Here is a 24,973-nt window from a genome sequence, read left to right as displayed (position 1 = left end):
CTGCTCCTGGACCCACTGGACCTGTTGTCGCATGCCCCCTTCCATCAGCTGCTCAGGAACATGCAGGACCTATGGTGTCCTCTCACAACCCACTGCCTCCTGAAGATGGCTTAGAGAAGCACAGGACCTGAGGTAAGGTATGGGACCCACTGTCACCTACCTCCTCAGGGACCGGCAAAACCTGTGGTGTCATCTCGAGACTCCCTGCCCCCTGCAGGCTGCTCTGGTACCATCAGGACCTGTGGTGTTGTCTCGGGGCCCACTGCCTACTGCAGGCTGCATAAGGACCCGCAGGACAAGTGGTGTTCTCTTGGTACCTACTGCCTGCTGTTGCTCAGGGACCTGCATGACCTGTGATGTTGTTTCAAGATCCCCTATCTCCTGCCTGCCACTGCTCAGGGATCTGCAGGACCTGTGGTTTAGTCCTGGGACCCCATGCAACCTGCCTGCCATTGCTCAGTGCCCTGCATGACATGCGGCATCATCTCGGGACCTCCATGCCCTGCCTGCCACTGATCAGGGACCTGTAGGACCTGTGGTGTTGTCCCGGGACCCCTGCCTTCTGCTGCTCAGGGACCCGCAGGCCTTTTGTTATTGTCGTGGGACCCCCTGACAGCGCTTTGAGGGACCCGCAGGATCTGTGCTGTTGTCTCAGGATCCCCTGCCAGCTGCTGCTCAAGGACCCACAGGAACTTTGCTGTCGTCTCCAGACTCACTGCCCCCTGCATGCTGCAGAGGGACACAGAGGACCTCTGGCATCGCCTCAGGACACACTGCCCCCTGCCTGCCGCTGATCAGGGTCCTGCAGGACCTTTGGTGTTGTCTCGAGAAGCAATGACCTTGCCAGCCAGTCTCAGGGACCTGCGGGTCCTGTTGTGTCGCCTTGGGATCTACAGCCCGCTGCTTGCTGCTGCTCAGTGACCCACAGGTCCTGTGGTGTCGTTTCAGAACACAATGCCCCATGCCTGCCTCTGCGCAGGAACCCGCAGTACCTGTGCTGCTGTCTAGGGATCCACTGCCCCCTGTATGCTGCTCAGGGACCCACAGGTCCTGTTCTGTCCTCTCTGGACACACTGCCCCTTGCAGGCTGCCTAGGGACCACCAGTAAATCTGCTGTCATCTGGGACACACTGCCCTCTGCAGGCTGCTCAGGGAACTGCAAGAAGTGTCCTGTTTTCTCGGGAAACACTGCCCCCTGCAGGCTGATCAGGGAACCACAGAGCTGGGGTGGTGTTTTGTGACCCACTGCCCCCTGCCTGCCACCCTCTCAGTGACCCTAACAACCTGTGATGTTGGATCATGACCCACTGTGCCCTGTCTGCCACTGCTCAGGGACCTACAGGTTCTATGGTGTTGTCTTGGGACCCTCAGCCTGCCACTGTTCAGAGAACCACATGATGTGTGATGTTGTCTAGGGAACCACTGCCCCCCTGCCAGCTGCTGCTCAGAAACCTGCAGGACCTGTGCTGTCGAGTTAGGACCTACTGCACCCTGCAGGCTGCTCAGGGACCCTCAGGACCTGTGGTTTTGCTATGTGGCCCATTGCCCCCTGCCTGCCACTACTCAAGGAACTGCAGGACCTGTGCTGCCATCTGGGTACCTTCTGCCTTCTGACTGCCACTGCTCAGGGACTACAGGACCTGTGGTGTTGTCTCAAGACCCCCTGCCTGCCTAAGCTCAAGGACCCTCATCACCTGTGGTATCGACTCGGGACTTCCTGACCTTTGCATGCTGCTCTGGGACCCTCAGGACGTGTGGTGTCATCGCAGGACCTCTGTCCCCTGCCTACAGATGCTCAGTGACCAGCAGGACCTGTGCTTGTAATGGAACCCCCTGCCTGACACTGCACAGCGACCTGCAGGACCTGTGCTGTCATTTCGTGACCCAGTATCCCCTGTAGGATGCTCAGGGACCCACAGGACCTGTGCTGAAATCTCAGGACCAACTGCACCCTGCAGGCTGCTCAGAGTCACAGAGGACCTGTGCTGTCACCTAGGAACTCACTGTCTCCTGTGTCCCAATGCTCAGTATCCAGCATGATCTTTGTTGTCGTCTTGGGACACACTGGCCCTTGCCGGCCCCTGCTCAGGGACCCACAGGTTCTGTTGTGTCGCCTCAGGATCCCCTGCCCTTGCTTGATGCTGCTCAGCGACCTACAGGTCCTGTGGTGTAGTCTCAGAACACAATGCCCCCTGCCTGCCACTGCTCAGGAACCTGCAGGACCTGTGGTGTCATCTCCAGACACCCTGCCTGCCACTAAGTTACCTGCAGGACCTGTGCTATTGTCTAGGGACTCACTTTCGCAGCCTGTTGAAGCTGAGGTACCCGCAGGATCTGTGCTGTCTTCTCAGGACACACTACTGCACCCTGCCTGCCACTGCTCAGGGATCCGCAGTACACAGAGGACCTGTGATATCTTATATGGACTCACTTTTGCTGCCTGCCGAAGCTGAGGTCCCTGCAGGTTCTGTGCTGTCCTCTTAGCACCCACTGCCCCCTGCCTGCTGCTGTTCAGGCATCCTCAGTGCCTGTGCTTTAGTCTCAGAACACACTGCCTGGTGCTAGACAGCGACCTGCAGGACCAGTGGTGTCATCTCGGGACCCACTGCCCTGTGCCTGCAGCGGCTGAGGGACCTGTAGGACGTGTGATGTTGTCTTGGGACTCACTTCACGCCTCCTGACGCTTCTTAGGTACCAGCAGGACCTGTACTGTCCTCTCAGGACACACTGCCCTCTGCCTGCCATTTCTCAGGGACCTGCAGGACACCCAGGATCTGTGGTGTCATCTCGGGACACACTGCCCGCTGCAGTCTGCTAAGGGACCCGAAGGACCTATGGTGTCTCCTCTGGACCCATTGCCCTCTGCCTGCCACTGATCAGGGATCTGCAGGACCTGTGTTGTCTTGGCACACCTTGTCTGCCAATGTTCATGTACCCACAGGACCTGTTGTGTCATGTCGGGACTCCTTGCTCTCCGGCAGGCTGCTCAAGGACTCGCAGGACCAGTGTTGTCATCTCGGGACACACTGCCCCTTGCCTGCCACTGCTTAGGGACCTCAGCACCTGTGGTGTTGTCAGTAGGATGCTCAGGGATCCGCAGGACCTGTGTTCTTTTTGAGTGACCCACTGACCCCTGCCTTCCCCCTGCTCTGGGACCCTAACCACTTGTGCCGTTTTATCGTGACCCACTGCCCGCTTCTTGCCTCTGTTCAGGGAACTGCAGGACCCGCGGTGTTGTCCTGGAACCCACTGCCTGCCTCTGGTCAGGGACCTGTCTTACCTGTGATAATGTCTCTTGAAGCCCTACCCCCTGCCTGCCGTGGTGTCGTCCCAGGAACCAATGCCCCCTGCCTGCCTCTGCTCAGGGAACATCAGGACATGCGGTGTCATCCCTGGACGCCCAGCTCCCTGGCTGCTGCTGCTCAGGGACCAGCAAGACCTGTGATGTCGTCTTGGGACCTGCCGTCTGCCACTGCACAAGGACCAGCAGGACCTGTGATGTCATCTCAAGAACCCCTGCCAGCTGCTGCTCAGGGACCCAGAGGTCCTTTGCTGTCTTCTCAGGACTCACTGCACCATGCAGACTGCTCGGGGACTGGAAGGACCAGTGGTGTCGCCTCGGGATCCCTGCTCCCTGCCTGAAACTACTCAGGACCCGAGTTGTCATCTGTGTATCCTCTGCCCTCTGTGTGCCGGTGTTCAGGGACCCACAGGACCTTTGGTGTTGTATCGAGACTCACTGCCCCTTGTCAGATGCTGCTCAGGGACCTGCAGGTCCTGTTGTGTCGCCTCAGGGAACGGCAAGACCTGTGCCTTTGTCCCGTAACCCACTGTCCCCTGCCTGCCAACATGTGATGGGACCTGCAGGACCTGTGATAATTTCTTTGGACCCACTTCTTGAGCTACTCAAGGAATGCAGTAACTGTGGTGTTCTCTCAGGCCCCAATGCCCAGTGCCTGCCGCTGCTCAGGGAACTGCAGCACCTGTGGTGTCGTTAGGATTCACTACCCCCTGCTTGCAGCCACTCAGTGAACTATAGGACCGTGGTGTTGTCTTGGGACCCACTTACCACTGCCTGCCCCTGTTCGGGGACCCGCAGGACCTGTGGTTTTCTTCTGGACCCACTGCCTCCTGCTCAGTGAACTGCAGGACCTGTGGTGTTGTCTCGGGACCCACTGCCCCCTGCCTACTGCTGCTCAGGGACCCAAAGGACTTGTGGTGTCTTCTCGGGACCGACCACTGCCTTCTGAGGGCAGGGGACAGTGGGTCCTGAGAAGACATCACAGGTCCTGCTGGTGTCTGAGAAGCTGCTGGCAGGGAGCAAAGATCCCCGATACATTACCACAGTACCTGTGGTTCCCTGAGCAGTGGCAGGCAGCAGGCAGTGTGTCCCGAGATGACAACCCAGAACCTGAGGCTCCCTGAGCAGCCGCAGATGGGGGCAGTGTGTCCTGAGATGACACCCTATGATGGAGGAAGGTCATTGGCTAATAAAGAAACTGCCTCGGCCCATTTGATAGGCCAGCCTTTAGGACAGAATGCTTGGAGGAAGAGTTAAGTGAGCTCAGACTAGATAGCTCTCTTCTCTGAGACCGACCTGATGAAGCTCCAACCCAGGATGGACGTATGCTAGAATCTTCCTGGTAAGTGCACCTTGGGGTGCTACACACATTAATAGAAATGGGCCAAGCAATGTTTATATGAATACAGTTTGTGTGTTGTTATTTCCGAGCATAAGCTAGCCAGGCAGCCGGGAGCTGGGTGGCAGGAATGCAGCCCGCAGCTCCCCTACTACAACCGTAGGTCTGGTTAGTCCCTGAGCAGCAGAAGGCAGAGGGCACTGTGTCCCGAGACGACACCACAGGTCCTGCAGGTCCCTGAGCAGCAGCAGGCTGGAGGCATTGTGTCCTGAGAAGACACCACAGGTCCTACGGGTCCCAGAGCAGCAGCATCCTTAAGTACCCTCAGGGGGCACAGGGTCCTGACAGGACAGCACAGGTCCTGTGGGAGCCAGAGCAGGGCAGGCTGGGGGTAGTGGGTCCAGAGACAGCACCACAGGTCCTGCAAGTCTGCAAGGGTCAGTGGGTCCTCAGACGACATCACACGTTCTGCGGGTCCCAGAGTGGCAGCAGAGAGGGATCCTGAGATGATATCACAGGTCCTGGGGGTCCCTGAGCAGTGACAGACAGGTTGTCCCTGGAAGACAGCACAGGTCCTGGGGGTCCCTGAGCAGAGCCAGGTATGGGGTATTGTGTTCCAAGACTACACCACAGGACCTCCTGGTCCCTAAGCAGCCTGCAGGGGGCAGTCTATAAATAGATGACAGCACAGGTTTGTGGGTCCCTGACAAGTGGCAGGAAGGGGGCAATGAGTCCCGAGTAGACAGCACAGAACCTGCGGGTTCCTGAGCAGTAACCAGGGGGCAGTGGTACCCAAGACGACATCACAGGTCCCGAGTGTCTATGAGAAGCCTTCAGGGGGCAGTGTGTCCTGAGACAACAGCAAAGGTCCTGTGGGTCCCTAAGCAACATCTGGCAGGAAGTCCAAGATGGTATCCCATGTTCTGCAGGTCCTCAAGCAGGGGCAGGCAACAGGCAGTGGTTCCTGAGAAGAACACAGGTCCTTCTGGGCTCTGTGCAGCAAGCAGCAAGCAGGGGGCAATGCGTCCAGAGGCGACACCACTGGTCCTGTGTGCGTGAGCAGCCTGTAGGCGGCAGTGGGTCTCGAGATGACAGCACAGGTCCTGCGGGTCCCTGAGAAGCCTGCATGGGGCAGTGGGTCCCAAGACTACAACAAAGGTCCTGCTGGTCCCTGAGCAGCGGCAGGCAGTGGGTCCCAGGAAAAACCCACAAGTCCTGCAGGTTCCTGAGCAGCCCTAAGGGAGCAATGGGTCCCGAGATGACTCCACAGGGTCTGCAGCTTCCTGAGCAGTGGCAGACAAGGGATCTTTAGACGAAAGCACAGGACCTGTAGGTCCCTGAGCAGCGGAAGACAATGGGTCCCATGATGACACCACTTGTCCTGCGGGTCACTTAGAAGCCTGCAGAGTGCAGGGGGTCCCAGAGCAACGGCAGTCAGGATGCTGGGGGTCCTTAGCTGACATCAAAAGGCCTTCAGGTCCCTGTGCCGAGGCAGACAGTGGTTAGGGGGTCCTGAGACAACAGCATAGGTCAGGCTGGTCCCTGGGCAGTGGCAGGCAGGGGGCAGCGGATCCCAATGAGACACCTCATGTCCTGCCTGTCCCTGAGCAGCTGCAGGCAGGCGGCAGTGGGTTCGAGACAACAGCACAGGTCCTGCGGGTCTCTGAACAGCCTGCAGTGGGCAGTTGGTCCTGAGATGGCAACCAAGGTCCTGTGGGTCCCCGAGCAGTACCTGGCAGGGGGCAGTGGGTCTAGAGACTACAACACAGGTCCTGTGGGTCCCTCAGCTGCCTGCAGGGGGCAGTTGGTCCCTAGATGACATCACAGGTCCTGCGGGTCCCCAAGCAGCCTGCAGGGGGCAGTGGGTCCCGAGACCTCACCACAGGTTTTGCGGGTCCCTGAACAGCGGTAGGCAGGGAGTCCCAAGACAACATAGTATTGGGCCCTAAAGCCCCGCCAAGCAGGAGGTCGCCCCAAGAGACACTCTCAGCATGGCTGATGCAATAGCAAGAGGAATATTTATTCTGCCACGGCAGAGGTCCCTCAGCCTCGAGAGAAGGACCCCAGCTCTTTCTATTTTTCCTTTAAAAGAGTCTGCTCAGACCGGACTGGAACCCCAAGGTCCAAATCAGGAGCAGAAGGAGAGAGAGCACGAGCCAGGAACTCAGGACTGCGAGGGGTACACCCACACACTGAGACAATGGGGATGTTCTATCGGGAACTTACCAAGGCCAGCTGGCCTGGGTCTGAAAAAGCCTGGGATAAAACCGGACTCGCTGAACATAGCGGACAATGAGGACTACTGAGAACTCAAGAACAATGGCAATGGGTTTCTGATCCTACTGCACGCACTGGCTTTGTGGGAGCCTAGGCAGTTTGGATGCTCACCTTACTAGACCTGGATGGAGGTGGGAGGTCCTTGGACTCCCCACAGGGCAGGGAACCCTGACTGCTCTTCGGGCTGACGAGGGAGGGGGACTTGATTGGGGGAGAGGGAGGGAAATGGGAGGCGTGGCGGGGAGGAGGCAGAAATCTTTAATAAGTAAATAAATAAAAACAAAAGAAAAAGAGCCTGCTCAGGGATCCAAACGACCTGGGCTGATGTCTTGTGACCCACTGCACCATGCCTGCCTCTGCTCACGGATTTCCACAGCTTGTGGTGTTGTCTTGGGACCCACTGCCTGCTGCTGCTCAGGGACCCGCATGACCTGTGATGTCTTGGGACACCCATCCTTCTGACTTCCGCTGCTAGAGGACTTGTGGTGTTGCTTCGAGACACCTTGCGTGCCGCTGCTTAGGGACCTGCAGGACCTGTGCTGTCTTCTAGGGACCCCCTGCCTGCCACTCTAAGGGAACCACACGACCTGTGTTGGTTTTTTTGTTTGTTTGTTTGTTTGTTTTTTTCGGGACCCACTGCCTGCCGATGTTCATGGACCCACGTGCCCTGTGATGTTATCTCGGGACACCCAGCCACCTGCCTGCCCATGCTCTAGGACCCGAAGGACCTGTGTTGTCATCTCGGGACCCACTGACCCCTGCTTGCTACTGCTTAGGGAAATGCAGGTCCTGTGGTGTCATCTTGGGACCCACTGGCATCTGCCTGCTACTTCTCAGGGACCCTCAGGACCTGTATTGTCTCAAAAACTCTGCCTCTTTCCAGCCACTGCTCAGAGACCCACAGGACATGTCTTATGCCTCGAGACCCACTGTCCCCTGCCTGCCACTTCTCTGGAACATGCAGGACCTGTGGTGTTGTCTTGGGACTCCTTGCCCCCTGCAGGCTGCTCAGAGACACGCAGGACCTGTTGTTCTGTCTCTGGAACCACTGCCCCCTGCCTGCCACTGCTCAGGGACCTGCAAGACCTGTACTGTCTCGGGACCCCCTAACCCCAGCCTGCCTCTGCTCAGGGACCTGCAGGACCTGTGGTGTTTTCTTGGGACCCACTGCCCGCCAATACTCAGGAACCAGCATGACCTGTGAAGTTGTCTCAGGACCACTGCCCCCAGCCTGCGGCTGCACAATAAATCACAGGACCTGTGATGTCGTCCCCAGACTGTCTGCCAGCTCCTGCTCAGAAACCCGCAGTAACTGTGCTGTTCTCTTTGGACACACTGCCCCTTGCAGGCTACTCAGCGACCTGCAGGACCTGTGGTGTTGTCTCTGGAACCACTGCCCACTGCCTTTCGCTGCTCAGGGACCCACAGGACCTATCCTCTTGTCTCGGGTCTCACTGCCCCCTGCATGCTGTTCAGGGATCCGCAGGACCTGTGCTGTCATCTCAGGAGCCACTGACCTCTGCAGTCTGCTCAGAGACACAGAGGACCTGTGGTGTTGCCTCTGGACACACTGCCCCCTGCCTACTGCTGCTCAGGGACAAGCAGAACTTGTGGTGCTGCCTCTGGACACACTGCCCTTTGCCTGCCACTGCTCCCAGACCCGCAGACCCTGTATTGTAGTCTTGGGGCCTTCTGCTCACTGCAGTCTGCTCAGGGAACCGCAGGACCTGTGGTGTTTTTTCGTGACCCTCTCCCGAGATGACACCACAGGTCCTGCGGGTCACTGAGCAGTGACAGGCATAAGGAATTGTCCTGAGACAACACCACAGGACCTATGGATCCCTGATCAGCAGCAGGAAAGGGGCAGGGGATACTGAGGTGACACCACAGGTCCTGTAGGTCCTTGAGCAGCACCAGGCAGGGGGCAGTGGGTCTCGAGACGACATCACAGGTCCTGTGGGTTCCTGAGAAGCCTGCAGGTGGCAGTGGGTCCTGAGACAACAGCAAAGGTACTGCGGGTCCCTAAGCAGAAGCTGGCAGGGTTTCCCGGGATGACATCGCATGTAATACAGGTCTCTGAGCAGGGGCAGGCTGCAGGCAGTGGTTCCCTAGATGACACCACAGGTCCTGCAGGATCCTGAGCAGCAATAGGCAGGTGCTAGTGGGTTCTGTTCTACTCCACAGGTCCTGCAGCTTCCTGAGCAGCGGCAGGAAGGGGGCAGGTGGTATTTAGAAGACACCACAGGTTTTGCACTTCCATGAGCAGCAGCAGGGAGGAGGCAGTGGGTCCTGAGAGGACACCACAGGTCCTGCAGGACTCTGAGCAGCCTGCAGAGGGCAGTGTGTCCCCAGACGATGCCACAGGTCCTCCAAGTACTGCGGGTCCCTGAGTCTTGAACCCCCTGTCCCCTGCCTGCTGGTATTCAGGGACCCGCAGGACTTGTCATGTAGTCTCCGAATCCTCTGGCCTCTGCCTGCTGCTGTTCAGGGACCCACAGTTCTTGGAGGACCTGTGGTGTTGTCTCGGGACTGACTGTCCCCTGCAGGATTCTCAGGGACCCACAGGATCTGTGGTGTTGTCTGGGACCCACTGCCCACTTTCTGCCACTGCACAGGAACCAGCAGGATCTGTCATCTCTGGACCAACTAGTCCCTGACTGCCACTGCTCGGGGACCCACAGGAAATATGCTGTCGTCTCGGTTCCCACTGCCCCGGCAGGCTGCTCAGGGACCCACAGAACCTTTGGTGTTGTCTTGGGACACACTTCCACTTGCCTGCCGCTGCTAAGTTACCCGCAGGACCTGTGGTATTGTCTAGGGACTCACTTCCGCTGCCTGCTGAAGCTGAGGTACCCGCAGGATCTGTGCTGTCTTCTCAGGACACACTACTGCACCCTGCCTGCTGCTGTTCAGGGACCTGCAGTACATGCAATGTCGTCTCTGGACCCCATGCCTGCAGCTGTTCAGGCACTCGCAGTGCCTGTGCTTTAGTCTCAGAACCCACTGCCTGGTGCTACACAGGGACATTCAGGACCTGTGGTGTCATCTAGGGACCCACTGCCCTCTGCCTGCAGCCGCTGAGGGACCTGTAGGACCTGTGCTGTTGTCTCGAGACCTCCTGCCGCCAACTCATTGAACCTCACAACCTGTGCTGTCGTCTCGAGACCCACTGTCCCCTGCCAGCCTCTGCTCAGGGACCTGCAGGACCTGTGGAACACGCAGGACTGTAGAACACTGTGAAACAATAAACCTTAGATTAAAAGAAACAAACGGGTGAGAACCACAGCACAGGATAAATTTTTACAGGTGAAAACTTCTCCAAACTGAGACAAATAGAAGAAGCAGGCACACAGAACACCAAACTGACGGTCTGCTGCAAGTTTATCAATTTTGAGTGGAAAACACAAAACATCTGGAAAAATGAAATAATTTATCTTACGGTTTCATTCTTCTTATGTAGCAAATATTAAAATTTGTACAGATCAATTCTGCAAGGCTTTAAATTTTTTGTACAAATTATTTTTGAAAAATAGTAATTTTTGCTTTGAGGTGCCGAGCGGAGCCGAGCGGAGCCGAGTGGAGCCGAGCGCAGCCGAGCGCAGCCGAGCGCAGCCGAGCGGACCCGAGCGGACCCGAGCGGAGACTAGCGTAGCCAAGAAGAGCCAAGAGGAGCAGAACTGAGCCGAGCGGATAAAGAGGACCCGAGAGGAGCCGAGCGGACCCGAACGGTGATCTGAGTTCTCTAAGTGACGTGTGCGGATAAACGTATTGCACGGTCGCCTCTTTTCTTTCAGAGACAGAGCGTCCATGATCTCCTCTATCAGAGTCGGCCTGGTTGTCAACCCCTCCCCGTGTTTATAATTCAAGTTGTGCATTGTCCATGTTCCAATCTGATCCGTCTACACTGCCTGGACCCCGTGTAACACCAGAGTGTCCTACGGCTTCCTTAGCGAAGCTGCATTGAAAATCAAATATAAAAATAAAAAAAATCAAAGGTTTTTGAGAAAAGAGATAAGCGAATAACACGTAAAGAAAAATTAAAACACAAGAACACTCAGGACATATAGAACAGTGTGAAACAATAAACCTTAGATTAAAAGAAACAAATGGGTGAGTATCACAGCACAGGACAAATTTTTACAGGTGAAAACTTCTCCAAACTGAGACAAATAGAAGAAGCAAATAGAAGAAGCAGGCACACAGAACACCAAATTGACGGTCTGCTGCAAGTTTATCAATTTTGAGTGAGAAACAAAACATCTGGAAAAATGAAATATTTTATCTAACGGTTTCATTCTTCTTATACAGCAAATATTAAAATGTGTACAGATTAAATCTGCTAGGCTTTAATTTTTTAAAAAATTATATTTGAAAAATAGTATTTTTTTTTTTTTGCTTTGAGCTTGGGGGGGAGGGGGGGGGCTTAAGGAATTAGCTATAATAAGAGAGCCAAGCGGAGCCGAGAGGACCCGAGCGGAGAGGAGAGGAGCGGAGAGGAACCTAGCAGAGCCAAGCCAAGCCGAGCCGAACCTAGAGGAGCCGAGCGGAGTCGAGAGGAGCCCCGCAGAGCTTCGCGGAGGAGAGAGAATCCGAGTGGACCCGAGCGGAGCCGAGCAGAGTAGAGGGGAGTCGAGAGGAGCTGAGAGAGACCAGAGCAGCCAAGAGGATCCGAGCAGAGACCAGAGGAGCCTGAGAGGAGCAGAGGGGAGAGGAGCCAAGCTGAGTGGAGCCAAGCGGATCCGAGCTGAGCAGAGGGGAGCCGAGAGGAGTGGAGAAGAGCTCGAGGAGCCCGGAGGAGCAGAGAGAAGCCGAGCCGAACAGAACAGAGAAGAGCCGAGAGGACCCGAGGGGAGCCTAGCTGAGAGGAGCGGAGCAGAGCCAAGAGGAGCCCTCTGCCCCCTTAGGGCCTTTCCGGAACCTGTAGGACCTGTGGTGTTGATTCGGGACCCACTGATTCCAGCCTGAAGCTACTCAGAGTCCCGCACGACCTGTGGTGTCGTCCCGGGACCCACTGCCTCCTGCCTTTAAACACTGCATTAAAATAAAATAAATTCATGACAGCTTACGGTTTACATGCATTGACTGACATTAGAAAGAACCCGTGTTCAGCTCCCAACAACTGCAAACACAATGTCACTCACAACTGTCAACTCCAGCTCCAGGTGATTTGATGCCCTCTTCTGGCCTCCGAGGGAATTGACTGACAAAACCCAAGCAAATAAAACTTACATAAATATGTTCCTATTCAAATATATATTTTATATATTTATATATTTATGTATGTTACATATTTATATACTAAGTTTATAAACTTAATATTCTGATGAGTTTTCTGAGGACTTTGGTTTAGATTTATTTAAGGTTTTGCCTGCATGTATGAATGTCCCAGATGCATATTTAACGCATGCACAGGCTAGAAAAAGAGTGATGAATCCCTTTGACTAGATCTACAATTTTGAGCTGCCCATCCCTTAGCGGTCCCCTCATTTTACACGGATCACATATTAAAAGAAGGTATGAAAGAATTTATTCGAGCCCGTTAATTTTTCCATCTTGTATTTAAACAAAGTGTATAAAATGAGGCAAAACTAAACTGAGCCTTCACGTGTTTATCCATGTTCACCGTCCTTTATGCCTGGACATATAAAATAAAACGAATCCTAAGAAAAGCTTTGCTGGGAGTTTAATGGTGCAGAGCAAACGTGGTCAACTTGGTTTTATTTTTATTTTATTTCCAGGCCACACGGATGACATTGCCGGCTGACCTGCAGATTAAATACATCAAGAAGTCTGACGTGACAGACGCCGGTTTCTTCTCATGTAAACTAGAAAAACCCGACAGTTCTGACTCACATAAGCTTTGAAAATATATTTCCTACTTTTAACATGAAAACATCTCTAAGCGTGTTAAGAAACATCAACATATTCTCGTTTCATCCAAACATGTCATTTTATTCATCGTCTATGGTCGGCTTGATGGTCACTCCTCTTCGGATCTGGCCCCAGCCTATCAGGCTGAAAAAATAAAATAGAAGAAATCGTTTATTTTTAAATCCGGTTCACAGGTGTGATAATTTATAAACATGTTGACTATTCCTGATGTTCAGTTCAGACATGCTCTTAGTATATGTATATATGTGCATATATGTACATATTTATACATATATGTACACATGCACCCCATACATGTATATATTTATATGTGCACATATGCATACATGTATGTCCACATATGCATACACACATCATATATGTATATATTTATATGTTTATATATGCACACAGGCAATCATATGTATATATTTATATGCACATGTGTACATGTATGTTTATGTATGCATATATGCACACCATATATGTATATATTCATATGTGTATATATGTGTGCATGTATATATACATGTCTGTGTATATATACACACCGTATTTTCTCGATCGGCCATGACAAAACCAACACACTCACCGCCAGTGTTTCTCCACGCGTCGGCTCAGAGCAATTTTTTCTCCCACTTCTGTGCACACGGGATTGGTGAGAACGATTTTCCCTAAGTCAGCCTTGACGGCGCTGACTCTGCCTCCTGTGGACAAGGATCCTATGTTCACCATGAGCACTTCATTCTTGGACAGCTTCTGAACCTGAGGGAGGGAACATAGTTAAGAGAAAAGGAACTAAAACTTTCTAAAATAAACTAGAGATGTAGTTAATCCTGGCCGCACATACAACATACATGGACATGACAATACCACCGTTTTTTAAAATTTAAAGCATCATCGCTTTTCTTTATGTTTATATGTTTATATTTTAATTTTTTTTTTTTTGGATTTTTCGAGACAGGGTTTCTCCGTAGCTTTTTGGTTCCTGTCCTGGAACTATCTCTTCTAGACCAGGCTGGTCTCGAACTCACAGAGATCCACCTGCCTCTGCCTCCCAAGTGTTGGGATTATAGGCGTGTGCCACCACCGCCCGGCCTATTTCTAATAATTTTTTTTAAATTTAAGGCATCGTCGCTTTTCTTTGCTGTGACCTATAGGAAATATTTGTTTATTATTTATCCCTTTTGTGATTCTATTTTAAATAAATGGGGCTGTGACACCACACAATATTTCATAGCTGTGAAGCCGGTATTAAAGAACTCACCTTGGCGGCTTTTTTGTCTCCCTCTGTGCGCACGCCCAGGAGCCATCTCAGCAGGAAGTAGGAAATTTCTAATTCTGTGAATATTTCAGGTAGAGCACCAACAGCACCGAGGACCTGCCCCACCATGCGGTCTGCGCGGCACAAGGTCGGGTCGATTTTTGTTCCAACTCCTGATAAAAATGTGGGTAAACATATATATTTTTATTTTATTTTATATTTTATTTCTTTAAAATTAATAAGAAATCGAAGGGTTAATTTTAAACAGAGTAGCAAAATCGTACATGCTAAGAGCTAGGTTTTTGTCACGTAAATAAAACTAAGTAAGTACATCCAGAGACCTCTACAACTGTTTCTCTGGGACTCACTGCGGATTTCAAACCCATTTTCTACAAAATTTGCTTATACCACACAGACATACATGTACACATAACATATCATATAAATACATGTACACATAACAGGTTAAAAGTCACACTATTCATAAAACTGGAATGTCTTCTTCATATGTTCATAAACACGCATTTTATACTGTAAAAGTCAAAGTTTAACTGAATATATATAATTATACATAATATAACAATATAAGATATATAATATATAATAACATATAATATATAATATAATGACATGGTATATAATATCTAACATAATTATAACACAATGTAATATATAATATACATGTAATATATAATATATAATATACATGTAATGATATAATAATATATAACGTATATACTATATAAGATAATAATATAAGACATAATACTATATATCTATATTATACATATATGTCCATTACTAAATTAGATTGTCATACAGTTAAACACACACGACCATCTTTGGAATAACACGTCTTCCCTGGAAAGGAACCGAAATCAAGGGAAACACATTTCTCCATCAGAATAAAATCCGCACCGATGAGACCGCCCGGAGCTGCATACTGAAGATCATTGTGTTCCGCGAACAGTGACACAATCTTGGAGAAGATCGGTTTACACATGAGGTTCCCTTTTGTGTCCTTGGAAACGATTCCCGGTCTCACTTCTACCTCCTGGCCCACCTAGAATATGTATGAATGAATTAATGATATCTGGAGGCTACATATGACTTTAACCTGTAAAAATATCTGAAAAACATGATTAAAACTAAAATATTATCCCTCCTGCTTACAAGGACAATTTTGGACAGTCTAAAAATATTTTTTAAAACCGTTCAATTTAAGTAATTACCCATAACAGACTCCACGTGTGAGTCACATGTAACATGTAAATATAATAAAATATTTAGAAAAACCCAGACAACAATTCAATAAAATTTACTTTTAACCGAGAACAAAACCATAGATTTTTAACCAAGCATACATATGGTATACATACATATGTGCAAGTACGCATACATAAATATTTTTTAAAAAATATTTAGCAAAACCACATCAAACAATTCAATAAAATTTACTGTTAAACGAGAACAAAACCATCGATTTTAACTTATTTTTAGGGTGGATGGGGGGGTCACACTAAAAAGTTAAAACGTGATTTACCTTTAATACTCCTTTTAAAATGCTACCGCCAGCGACACCCCCTTTGAGGTCATCAACTTCACAGCCAGGTTTGTTCACATCAAAAGACCGGATGACTGGGGGGGGGGAAGCATGGACGCCAAGCAAACATGCAATAAACCGGTTAAAAAATGTAATAAACCATTAAAAACATGTGATAAACCATTAAAAAACATTAAATAAACATATTAAGGAAAAAATCCGTTAAAAACACGAAATAAACATTTAAAAACATGAAATAAACCATTAAAACATGAAATAAACCGCTAAAAACATGAAATAAACATATTAAGAAAAAATAATCACGATTAGGGGTGGAAAGGTGAATTCCTCACCGATAAGTCGGGGTTCTGAGGTGAAGTCTCTGAGAGGCACCGGAATTTTCTTTACTATATACTCACACACGACTTCAATGTTGTATTTTAATTGAGCAGAAATTGGAATAATAGGAGCTCCTTCCGCTACCGTACCTGAGGGGCAAAATTCAAAATTATGTTCTACATACAACAAACACATCAAAAAAGCTCCTTAAATACCTCCAGACACCTCAGCTAACAAACAGAAACGACCATCTTCATGGTATTTTCATCTTAAATAACTGTTCCTTAAGAGCATGATCTATTAAATAAACACACGAGATGACACATCTACTATGGTGACTCTAACATGCTTACATATCAATTACATATCAAGGCCTCTCACCTTGTACAAACGCCAGGATCTGCTCGTACTGCTCCTTAGCCTGACTTTCCTTCACCAGATCGATTTTATTTTGCAGGATCAGAATGTGTTTCAGCTTCATGATTTCGATGGCGGCCAGGTGCTCGGACGTTTGCGGTTGAGGACAAGACTCATTACCCGCTAAATCAATTTTTAAAAACACGTTTTAAATCAATTTTTAAAAACACGTTTTAAGCCGGGAGATGGTGGCGCACGCCTTTAATCCCAGCACTCGGGAGGCAGAGGCAGGCGGATCTCTGTGAGTTCAAGACCAGGCTGGTCTACAGAGCTAGTTCCACGACAGGCTCCAAAGCTACAGAGAAACCTTGTCTCGAAAAAAACAAAAAACAAAAAACAAAAAAAAAACACGTTTTAACATGTGAAACACGTTTGATTTCTCAATAAAAAGAAAGTCTTCACGGTTCCTCTCGCATACAACCGTCTTGAGACTTAAGTTACCGTGTTATAAAGACATTCAGGGAACCACAGCAGGGAGGACACAGAGTCCTGAGGAATCCTAAAAGCTTACCCGGATGCAGATAAACCCTAAGATAACTGCAGCTCTCGCCAGGATATTTAATACATAGGACATGGCTAAAAAAAACCAGAGACCAAGATGTCAAATCCCTGAGAAACGGAAACTTGGTATTTGTGGTCCCGATGACTAAATTTTGATTTGAGGTACTCTCGGACATATGGCAGCAGAGTTCAAATATTATCACATTTACAAAATATATATAAAAATATAAATATATTTATATATAAAACAATATATAAAGTATATAACTATACATAATATATAAAAATATAAAGAGATATATACATAAAAATAAAAAATATATAAGCATAAAAATATAAAATATATAAATATATATAAAAATATAAAAATCACATTTATAAAAATATAAATACAGAGAAAAACAGAGCCCCGCCAATGGACTACAGAGAAATGTCTGTTTTATACTGTTAGGATCACCTGTCCTCCCTAAGCTGTGATATTTGTAGTAATAACCAAGCTCTGTATTTCTGGAAAAGTCTGTGCTTGTCGACTGAATCTTTGTCACTCGGGTTTTTTCCACAGTTGATAGTCACTAACGTTTCTGGTGAAGTTGGATTCTCTCAGGGTCCCTCATAGCTTTAGGGTCTCATATTATAAATAATAATAAGTATAATAAACAGAAACAACAACAACAACAATAATAACAATTTAGAGTCTCTCAGGTTCCAACAACAACAACAATAATAATTTAGAGTCTCTCAGGTCCCTCATGGCTTTAGGGCCTCTTTTAAAGGATTCTCAGACTTCACACGGATGGGATTACAACCGTTTTTAATTTTACCTATCAACAGGAGAGCGGCGTCCATCACGGCTGCACCGTTCAGCATGGTTGCCATCAGAATATCGTGGCCGGGACAATCGACAAAGGAGACGTGTCTAATGGGGAAATAATAATAATGATAATGATATAATAATAGTAATAAATATAATAATAAATAATAATCATGTCTTCAAATAAGATCAATAATAATAATAGGAAAATAATCATTAGTCTTCAAATAAGATTAATAATAATAGTAATAAAAATAGTATTAAAAATAATAAATAACAGTAAGAAAATAATCATCAGTCTTCAAATAAGATCAACAATAATAATAGTAATAAAAATAGGATTAATAATAAGAAAATAATCATCAGTCTTCAAATAAGATCAATTATAATAATAAATATAATAATAGTAATAATAATAATAGAAAAATAATCATCAGTCTCCAAATAACTAATACTTTTATCTTAATTATTTTATCTTAAAATAATTTAGGCTACTGAACAAACTGTGTTACATCTCTTAGAAAAAAAGATGTCATCCCAAATTTTTATTCACAATTTAACAAAAAGAATAACCATCAATTTACCTCATAAATTATTTGAAAACTCTAAATATTTCAATAAGCACTGAGATAATCACCTGACTAGTCTGAAATTCCCTTTGGTTCCTGGAATGTCTGAAGGAAACTCATCGGGTGTGGTACTTCCACAAGATCTGTAACATTCTGGCCGGAGACAACTGGAGTCGTCCAGCTTATAAATCTGAAAGTTTCAGAGAAAATTCTGAATTTGTCTACTGCTGTCATCAACAGTTAGGACAGTGACGACTCCCCAAGTGTATTAGTTACCTTGGCATTCGCATATCCAAGTTTTATTGTGATATTCCTCTCTAGTTCATTTTTGAACCTGACAGTGTGAACACCAGAAATGGCTTTGACAACTGTTGATTTTCCATGAGCAACATGACCAATTGTACCTACAAAAATAAAAAAAATTAATATGCATATAATTACACCAAATGATTTAAGAGACTAGGCAAAACTGTTGACTTTATATTTATTAAATAAATAAATAAATAAATAAATAAATAAATAAAGGCTTGAATGGTAGAGAAATGCTGCTTCAAAGAGAAATAAAATAAATACATAAATAAAATAATAAATATAATAGATAAATAAATACAAATTATAAATAATAAAATAGTAAGTAAATAAACATAATAATTAAAAGTAATAAATAAACACAATAAATAAATAAAAACATTAAATAATAAATTTATAATAAATAAATAAAAATAAATAAGTAAACAAATAACGAAATGAGCATAATAAATATAAGCAATAAATAAATAAGAAATAAAATACAGATAAATATAAATAATACGTAAATAAATAAAAATAACAAATAAATAAAATAAACAAAGCTCCTGAATTAAGAAGCCAAAGTTCCCTACGGCCCCTGAAACATGAGGTAACTCCTTTCCCAAGATCTGTCACATTCCGGCCGTGGGCAACCCACGCAGTCAAGTTTATAAATCTCATAACTGAGTGAATATTGAGTTTATTCAAGGCTCCAGTCAGTCTTTAGGAAAAAAACATTTTCTGTTATTCACAGTCGCTCTTACCTATGTTAATGGTGGCCTGTCTGCTGATGACTTCGTGTGAAAAGGGAGTCAACTTGGTCACATCCTGCAAGAAAACATTTCAAGGGAATCCAATGGTTTTCCTTTACCATATACCGCTTTTCATGACGTTCCTGCTCTATCTACGGAAAAGGTGTCCTCCCTGTCCGTACTTCACTTTTTAAAGCGTAAAGAAAGAAACATGCTGAATTACAATAATTTCTGACGGATGGGAGAACTAAAAACCACATTAATCGCAGTCCCCAGGGTCGGGTCCAGGAGTGAAATTTCCTGACTCGGAGCTCTAAAACTGTTAGGACGACCTAATCCCAAGGCTTTCCCCCACTACAGACTTTGTTTAAACAGTTCAAAAAGCAAAATTTCACCAAAGTGGCGAGTTCCTGACGAGAAAGGTGCGGCTGCCCAAGAGTCACACCGACTTCTCCGCCCGCCATCTTGTTCACCGGAGACTGTGGTCAATTTAGTTGCGTCACAGAACGTGCAGAATCTCGTGGGCGGGACAGAAAAATGGCGGGAAGAAGTAGGCTAAGGACCCAGCCTGGAAAAACGGAAATAGAGTTGTGGGCCTGCTACCTGGGTGTCACACTCTGAATGCCTTTGAACACTGATTCTAGGAGACTTAGTAAAAGGACACTGTACAAACTTTCAAGAGATATACCATAGGACTTCATAGATATTTGTACAGGCAATGCCATGGGCAGCCCCACCTGCAAGGCATGTATTTGGACCATAACTACTCACAGGTATAAAATGTATTTAGGTCCTGGGTCCTTGAATTAATGTGTGCATTAATTTTTCACAAATTAATTAATTAATTTTTCCAAAGGAAATTTCATTTAGCTTAATTTTTTTTTAAATTCACTTGAGTATTTTAATAAGGCAAGATTGGCTAACGGGTCTTTTGTGGATCTTGATGAAGTTTCTGAATCTAAGAAAGCCTGTGAAGAAAACCCATGTAGCTGCAGAGCAGAAAAAAAGTACTGGAGAATTTACAGTGAATATACACTACTGTGAAAGTTGTTTACACCATTTAAAATTAACAGCAACAAAAATAAAACTTCCAAGAAAACACTTTAAATATTATCAATATTTGATATTTTAATTTTAGTCGGATAATTTAAGAGGTAGTTTTCCCTTCTCTTTAAAATTAAATCCAAGACTGATGCATGGTTTTTAAGCCTAATTTACCAGGGCCCTAGGGATTTGTCTACTCATGAGAAACCTAATCTGCATAGCAAGTTTCAGGACACCATGGGGCTCCACAGACAAAACAAAGAAGAAGTAAGATTGCTTAAGAATACCATCTACTAAAAAAAAATTAAAAAAAAAAAACAGACTCGGTTGACAGAGTGTCTTGGCTAAGTTTTTCAGAGCTATACCATCAAGAAGATCAGAAATTTTGCTCCCTTCTCAACCCATTCTTGCTGATGTACAGTTTGAGTTTTTCAATACATCCTCTTTATTTGTTTAGGTCCTTATGATTGTAATGGTACCAAGTTAGATATATAATATTTGGAGAGCCAGGGAAGAGGTTTGTGAGGTTATTTATTATTTCAATTGTGGTACTGTATAAGTATATCACATCCAAATATTTCAACTATTTAGGAAATAGAATGGGCAAGACGTAGACCGAGATATTACAAATTTTTTTTTCCAAAATGGAATGGATTTCACAAAAAGTGAGCTGGTGGGAGTGAGGAGTATGATCACTCTTCTGTTGGTTTAGCTTGCAAAGCTCACGCATATCAGAGAGTAGTATGTTAAAGTACATCATCAAGACCACGTCCCGACATCAGCCACCTTTCCCAGGTGCCAGGAAAGAGCATTGATTCTCCAAATGCAAGTCGATGAAAAAGTTTTGGGATTCTCCCTTTGCTTTTGCTCTCAGTCTTTGAAAACTCACAATAGACAGAACTCTCATTCTTGAATCCTCCTCATATGTAATGTCAAAGTACAGCAAAATCCACACACAGGGGTCTCAGTCAGAAATGAGTTTGAATGGAAGTAAAAAACAGAGAAAACTCAGCCACAATTTAAACAGACAAGGCGATGCAAAGTTAATTTTGTGTTAAAGGTCACACTTGTTTGTTTCTAGTGAGGCCTCATGGAGGCCATGACAATCCTGTAGTGACACATTCTAGTTCAAGCACCCATGGTTAAGTGTGGATGGCCATGAAGCAACACCACCACCAGCCACTGGAGTTCCTGTGTGTTCAGACTTTGAGAAAGTCCATGTACCCAATTTTGGTGACTGAACATGAGTAGATCTTTCTTAAGATCATTTTTGTAGTGTTTGAGAGGTGGGTTTTCTTTTTCTTCCCTCCCTCCCTCCCTCCCTCCCTCCCTCCCTCCCTCTCCCCCTCCTTTCCTCCCTCCCTCCTTCCTTCCTTCCTTCCTTCCTTCCTTCCTTCCTTCCTTCCTTCCTTCCTTCCTTCCTTTCTTTCTTGCCAACTAACTGAAACTGCATCACTGGATTTAGGCCTGTTTCTTGTCCCATTCCTTCTACATCCTCTCCTGCACAGTCCACTCAGGTGTCCTGAGTGATGCTGCCCTTTCTTCCAACTCATCTTTCTTCCGCTGAGTTCAGTGCCAGGCCCTGGGCTGGAAACAATGTAAGGAAATTTCCTTCATTGGACATTGACTTCCAAAGAGAAGTTCTGAGACCAGTGGAGCTGCCTTGAGAGTTACTTAATAGTATAATAATGAGAGAGAGAGAGAGAGAGAGAGAGAGAGAGAGAGAGAGAGAGAAGCTTATGATCTCCATAAGCAAGTGCATATTTGATAAAATGCCAACTCAAGAAATAACGCTTGCCAACCAGTATATGTAAACGATCCCACAGCCGTTGGTCTGGCTTGATATTACAGACAGTCCCATATTTATATGAGACATTTCTCAGGGGCAATGGGTAATGGCTGAACTTTCATCCTTGATTTACCCATTCTATTAGACCTCTCAGGATTAATGATAGCATGGAAATGTGGTGTGTATCCATTGACTGCAGTTTTCAACAATAGGAATCCAAGAGCCCTAGTGTCAAGCTGCCAGGCCAGCGTTCGCTCCGCAGTCTCATATTCTGGAATTGGTATCATCCACCTATGAAGGTGATATCCACCAAGAACTGTTTGGTATTTTCCCAGACTGACACTCTGTACTCACTAAACACAAACTCTCCTTTCCTTCCTTCCCCACATCCTGGGCAACCACCATTTTGCTGTCTCTCCAAAGCCGACTACTGCTGCCTCATAATGGGTGCATCTACAAAGGGATGTTTTTGCTTTTGTTTTATTTTTTACGACAGGGTTTCTCTGTGGTTTTGGTTCCTGTCCTGGAACTAGCTCTTGTAGACCAGGCTGGCCTCGAACTCCCAGAGATCCACCTGCCTCTGCCTCCCGAGTGCTGGGATTAAAGGTGTGCGCCACCACCACCCGGTGCAGACGGATGTTTTTAGTCAGTATATTTTTATGACTTCTTTGATAGCATAGGCCTTTGTTTTTTATTTTATTCTGTGTTAATATAGCCTACTACCGAACATTTCATTTCTAGGAACAATTTAATGACAAAATATCCCACGACACACCTTGTAGAATAAGAGTCCTTGGCGAGACTAGTTGGAACAGGGGCAGGGTTCCTAGCACCAGCAATTTGCAGACGCTTTTTTTTTTTCGATACAGGGTTTCTCCATAGCTTTGGAGCCTGTCCTGGAACTAGCTCTTGTAGACCAGGCTGGCCTCGAACTCCCAGAGATCCACCTACCTCTGCCTCCCGAGTGCTGTGATTAAAGGTGTGCGCCACAACCGCCCGGCCTGCAGATGCTTCTTAAGTGATCCATGATGTCCAAGTTGCGTGGCTGCAATAGGAAACAGCAATGGTAGCAACGAAGCTGCTTCTGCTTGCAATCCTGGAGCCTTTCCTCCTGCCATTTTCTCTAGGTTAGAAGCTTTCTGACCCCCCCACCCCCCACTCCTATTGGTCAGCATTCCTGGGAGGAGCGTGCTTGGTTTGACTTCTCTGTCATTCTGTCTCTCTCTCTTTTATGAGACACTTACTCTGTAGCCCTGACTGGCCTGGAATCTGCTATGTAGACCAGGCTAGCCTCAAACTGACAGAGGTCCACTGGCGTCTACAGTTCTAGGTGCTGGGAGTAAAGATACGGACCACCATGCTGAGCTTTCATTCTAATTCCTGATACTTGGAACTATTTAAAAATAGTTGGGCATGGATACTCAGTCATTCTTACAGGTGTCCTTTGTGACAGTGTATTGAGGTTTCTTGCATGTAGAATCCATTTCAACAATGGACTATGTCTAACATTTTAAAGCTTTTCTCAGCTTACTATATTGAGCAACTATACTCTATGTTATAGTCAGCTTTAAGGTTTAGGGCAGGGGAGACCATCTGGTCTGTCTAGCCTGTGTTTTGTCTTCTAGAATCACAGTAACTTCCAGCCTGAGCAAAAAATGATTTTCTGAAGCCGAGCGGTGGTGGCGCACGCCTTTAATCCCAGCACTCAGGAGGCAGAGGTAGGTGGATCTCTGTGAGTTCAAGGCCACAAGATCAATTTATAAACTAATCCAGGTGGTGGTGGCCTGTACTTTAATCCCAGTACTAGGGAGTCACACCTTTAATCCCAGCACTAGAGGGAATATAAAATGGGAGGAGAGAGAGGTGTCTGCTTAGTCTGTGGTTTCCCAGCCTTGGTAGAGGTAAGACTTCTCTAGTGGCTTGGCTGCTTTGCTTTTCTGGCTTTTGTGTTGACCCAACATCTATCTCTGATTTATTATTATTATATTAATATAATATAATAATATATTGTTATTATTTATTATTTGTACTACAGGGTAATCCTTGCTTTTTCTTGAGTCTCCTGCAGGTTGGAGAAAGAATGCCATGTCCTAAGTTGAGGATCAATGAGGCTTCTGGAAGCTTCACCAAAAGTTACATGCAAACAATATTCAAATATTACCACCCATTGTTTGATAAATGCAATGAAATGCGTATCTTTTGCTCCATAGTGTTCTTCGGATTTTTAAATACTAATTTAAATTTTTGAGGATGGAAAAATAAAATGTGTTCACTTCAATTCTGCAAGATCAGCTCTTCCTGGTGGGGCCACGATCCACAATGCTCGTCACATTGTCTAGGGTCAGATTCCCTGTGTCAATCGCAAGTTTCAAGTTTCACTCTCTGGCCTCTGCTAAGTGCTTCCTCCTCCTTAGAGGAAGCTGTGAGGAAGTGGCCGCTCCCTGGCTACAGTACAAATGTAGGTCTCTCCTGTTAGAAGCCAAGTTCAAGCTCTCTTGGCCAGTGCTATCCTGTAGGGAAAAGGCCTTTTATAGCCATGGCCTGGACATGAACATGCCAAGGACTGATACCCACTTCCTTCCTGAATGCTCACAGGAAGGCTTGCTTTGTCTGGGCCGTGCCCCCCTCTCCCTGCTCTGTTGTTCTGATGGGAGCTCAGGTCCAGCCTAGGTGGAAAGGTGGAGGTACACAAAATGATGCCCTTCAAAGTCTCTTTGAGCCTGGCCTGAAGGGTAGTTCTTTACTCTTGGCTCCGGGGGGCAGAACTTGGCTGTGTCCTGCACACACTTACACACACACACACACACACACACACACACACACATACTACATTGACTGCCTTGCTCAAAACTGACAAATTGTGGTGAC

At 46.7% G+C, this 24,973-nt stretch overlaps 1 protein-coding gene across 1 annotated transcript; it reads right to left on the bottom strand.

Moving 5' to 3' along the window:
* Positions 1-12,868: 12,868 nt before the first annotated feature.
* On the bottom strand, positions 12,869-19,736 carry LOC121444509 (eukaryotic translation initiation factor 2 subunit 3, Y-linked-like). Its single transcript, XM_041646322.1, has 12 exons — positions 19,668-19,736; positions 19,285-19,348; positions 18,509-18,636; positions 18,301-18,422; positions 17,674-17,768; positions 16,316-16,474; positions 15,949-16,083; positions 15,596-15,690; positions 14,971-15,115; positions 14,056-14,225; positions 13,381-13,553; positions 12,869-12,932 (listed from the first exon to the last, which is right to left on the bottom strand). The coding sequence occupies exons 1-12, from the start codon at positions 19,734-19,736 to the stop codon at positions 12,869-12,871; spliced, it is 1,419 nt and encodes a 472-aa protein (XP_041502256.1).
* Positions 19,737-24,973: the final 5,237 nt, after the last annotated feature.

The sequence above is a fragment of the Microtus oregoni genome, unplaced genomic scaffold (assembly GCF_018167655.1).
Source record: "Microtus oregoni isolate MIOR12 unplaced genomic scaffold, Mior012 000129F_ref0000347, whole genome shotgun sequence".
In the NCBI taxonomy this organism is placed as follows: Eukaryota; Metazoa; Chordata; class Mammalia; order Rodentia; family Cricetidae; genus Microtus; species Microtus oregoni.
Note: the sequence above shows the minus strand (reverse complement) of the source record. Positions and strands in the feature narration are given on the sequence as shown.